This window comes from Cercospora kikuchii (assembly GCF_019650295.1).
Source record: "Cercospora kikuchii DNA, contig_00004, whole genome shotgun sequence".
Lineage (NCBI taxonomy): Eukaryota > Fungi > Ascomycota > Dothideomycetes > Mycosphaerellales > Mycosphaerellaceae > Cercospora > Cercospora kikuchii.
In genome coordinates this window covers 3,126,282-3,129,418 of record NW_025408585.1, presented here as the reverse complement: position 1 = coordinate 3,129,418, position 3,137 = coordinate 3,126,282, and the positions used below count along the sequence as shown (strand labels likewise).

The window sequence follows — 3,137 nt, the reverse complement described above, 5'->3', positions numbered from 1 at the left end:
CATCTTGCTCTGAGTCGATCTGGTGGAGCAAACAGAGAGACGATAGCGCGAGTCGAGTGCTCATCGTGTTGAGACATTTGCTGTTAAGATGAGCACTGCAGTCCAGATCAGCAGCTCGAATGGCTCATCCAAATACAACAACCCATCAGACCGTAGCTGATCACGGCTGTTTCAATATATTGAGTGTATGCTCATCCTTTTTCTTTTGCATTTGCCAGCACTGTGAGCTTGAGTAGAAGACGTTCCGAGAATTGAGTGAAGTAGCGATAGTCCACAAGCCGGAGTCAGGTCCACAGGTCAGGTAGTCTTGGCTGCCTGCTCGATCACGGATCTCAAGTTTTTGGTGGAGCTCCACGTCTTCACCTCGGCGCGAGCTGCAACACGCCAAACTCGGTCCCCACAGCTCAACACGTTTGATGTGTTGAGACAGCCATCCATTGGTACAGACTGCGCGCTCGACGATTGAGATGATGCGACGCCGAAGCGAGTGAAGGCATTTGACGTGCTGTTCAAGTGATGTAACTGACGTTCGGTAATTTCGGGAACGTGGAGAGGCATTGAACATGCCTGCACGTTATTAAGCTCGAACAAGAAGTCTCCCTCAGCATCCTTGGCCAGCGTTGAATCTGTCCATTGCAGCGGATTCGCCTGGCGTTCGCCACCACTGTTCACGCGAGCGGTTCGATAAGAGAGTGGGCCGCGAAGTACTGTGTCGAGAGACCACAGCCAGAGCCCTTGCGGCAGGCTTCCCGATGCAGCATGTCGTCCCAGCGCATTCGCGGCTTGGTGGAGCGTGGTTTGGCTATGTAAGGTGGCGGAAGGTTTGTGTTACAGTACCTGTACAGCTCAACGCGCGTCGTCGCCACGGCGGCGAAGCTGCTGAGGATACCATAGCTTCCTGGACAGCTGCACGCGCAGAGTTCACATACCAGCTCCGAGCTGCGGAGGAGTGCAGAGTGAGCGACATGGTGGAGCAGTTCGCCAGCACGTCCACGGCCGCTGGAGATGATGTTTGACAGGGAGCGCAGCTGCTCGCAATTCTGCCACAACGGCTTGATCCACATCCACAGAGCCGCTCGCTCGCTCGCGTCGACGCGGACGCGGTGGCGCCGCGGAGGTCACGGCGGGAAGGTCACGGCGGGCCGGAGGAGGCGCGAGCAAGATGCGGCAGCGCGTTGGTCGAGATTTGTGTACTCGCAGCCCGCCGCCAGCTTTTTTCCTGCTCGTCGACGCAGCGCGAGAAGCATCTGGAGGTATCATGGTCACCATCTTCTGCGTCTTGCAACCTTGGCATGGGCGTTGCTGGGCGCGCGGCCAATCACGAGCGGCGCGATCGACTGGGATGGTTTCATAACGGCGCTGTAGGTTGGACCGACACGCGGCTCCTGCACGCCGGGTAGTGGCCTCCCCTTTATTCCACCAGATTCTTGCCAACCTCTGCGTTGCTTGTTGCTCTCTCTTCTTGGACACTACTACTGCCCTCACCGCGCACCTTCTCTCGTTGCCGCATCGTGCGTCGTGCTTCCACCCCTTCTCACACTCGCTTGCAAGCTCCACCGCGTCAACATCCATTGACTGTGCGAGCGGATTTGTTGACTTGCATTTCTTCCCACCCGTCCGCGTTTCACCACCAGCAGCAGTAACACGTCCGAGGTGAGTCCCGACCAGGCCTGCATGCATCGCCAGCAGCAAACACCGCGTTCGCCTCGCCCTTCGCGCCAGCGCCGGCTGCCCTCGTCCGCTCCTCCACGACCTCCCACCTCACGCGCTGAGCACTCGCCTTCGGGAAACGACGCTGACAAAACACCCACAGTCTTCCGCACCGCGGTAAATCACACACACAATGGCCTTCAGGTACATCGTGCCGGCTTTGGCCGTTGCAGGCAGCGCGTTCGGTGGGTTTGGGGACAATTCAGCTGCTGCAATCTCAGCGCAGTATGGCTAACGACGCGCAATAGCACAATGCGGAGAGGAGGGCGCCACCACCACCATCCAGAGCGCTGCCGACGCGACCGGCCTGTCCGGCTGCTCGACCTACTCCGGCAGCATTGCCATCTCCACCAGCACGACCGACAACATTGACTTGGCCGGCATCTCGCGCATCGATGGTTCTCTCATCGCCGACAACGTTACCGGCATTGTGCAGCTGGGTGCTTCCGACCTTGAGGAGATTGGCGAGCGTTTCGACCTCAATGGTCTGACAATTCTGTCTACCCTCAGCTTCCCAAGACTGGCCAAGGTTGACACCATTACCTGGATCGCTCTGCCTGCTCTTCAAGGCCTCACCTTCTCGCAGACCGGTGTCCAAGAAGTCAACATGCTCCGAATTGACAACACCGAGCTCGCATCCCTCGACGGTATCAACCTCCAGGTCGCCGATACCATCTACATCGCCAACAACCGCTTCCTCAACTCTGTCAACATGCAGCTCGGCAACGTCACTGAGGCCATGACCTTCACCAACAACGGCGAGGACCTCGTCGCTGAATTCCCAAACCTGGAGTGGGCCAACAACATCACCATTCGCAACCTGTCCTCCGTGTCGATGCCATCTCTTGCATCTGTGAACGGCTCCCTCGGCTTCTACGGCAACACCTTCGAGAACTTCTCTTCTCCAAACCTCACCAGCGTCGGTGGATCGCTTGCTTTCGTCAGCAACGACCAGCTCAACAACATCACTCTGCCAGAGTTGACCACTATCAGCGGAGGCTTCCAGATCGCCAACAACACCAACTTGGAGACCATCAACGGCTTCCCTAAGCTCGCCACTGTCGGCGGTGCTCTCGACTTCACTGGATCTTTCTCTGGGTAAGTCCCATTGTTTTGTCAGAATTGATTACACTTATTAATTTCGCCACAGTGTCGAGATTCCTGCACTCGAGGATGTCCGTGGTGCCTTCACCCTCCTGTCCAACCAGGACATCCAGGAGGTGTGCTCCAACTTCCAAGGTCAAGCTGGCAGCGCTAGGGCCATCAAGGGTACTTTCACCTGCAGGGGTAACACAGATCCTAAGGACGGCAGCGCAACCGGCTCTGGCTCTGGCAGCAGCTCTTCGGACAGCGCTGCCAGCCCGCTCCTCATTCCAGGTGCTACTGGTGTCCTCGGTGTTGTCGCTGCCATCTTTGGCCTGCTCTAA

At 57.6% G+C, this 3,137-nt stretch overlaps 1 protein-coding gene across 1 annotated transcript; it reads left to right on the top strand.

Moving 5' to 3' along the window:
* Positions 1-1,843: 1,843 nt before the first annotated feature.
* On the top strand, positions 1,844-3,137 carry CKM354_000745300 (uncharacterized protein; the record flags this gene model as incomplete). Its single annotated transcript, XM_044802801.1, has 3 exons — positions 1,844-1,895; positions 1,959-2,808; positions 2,861-3,137. The coding sequence occupies 3 exons, from the start codon at positions 1,844-1,846 to the stop codon at positions 3,135-3,137; spliced, it is 1,179 nt and encodes a 392-aa protein (XP_044658736.1).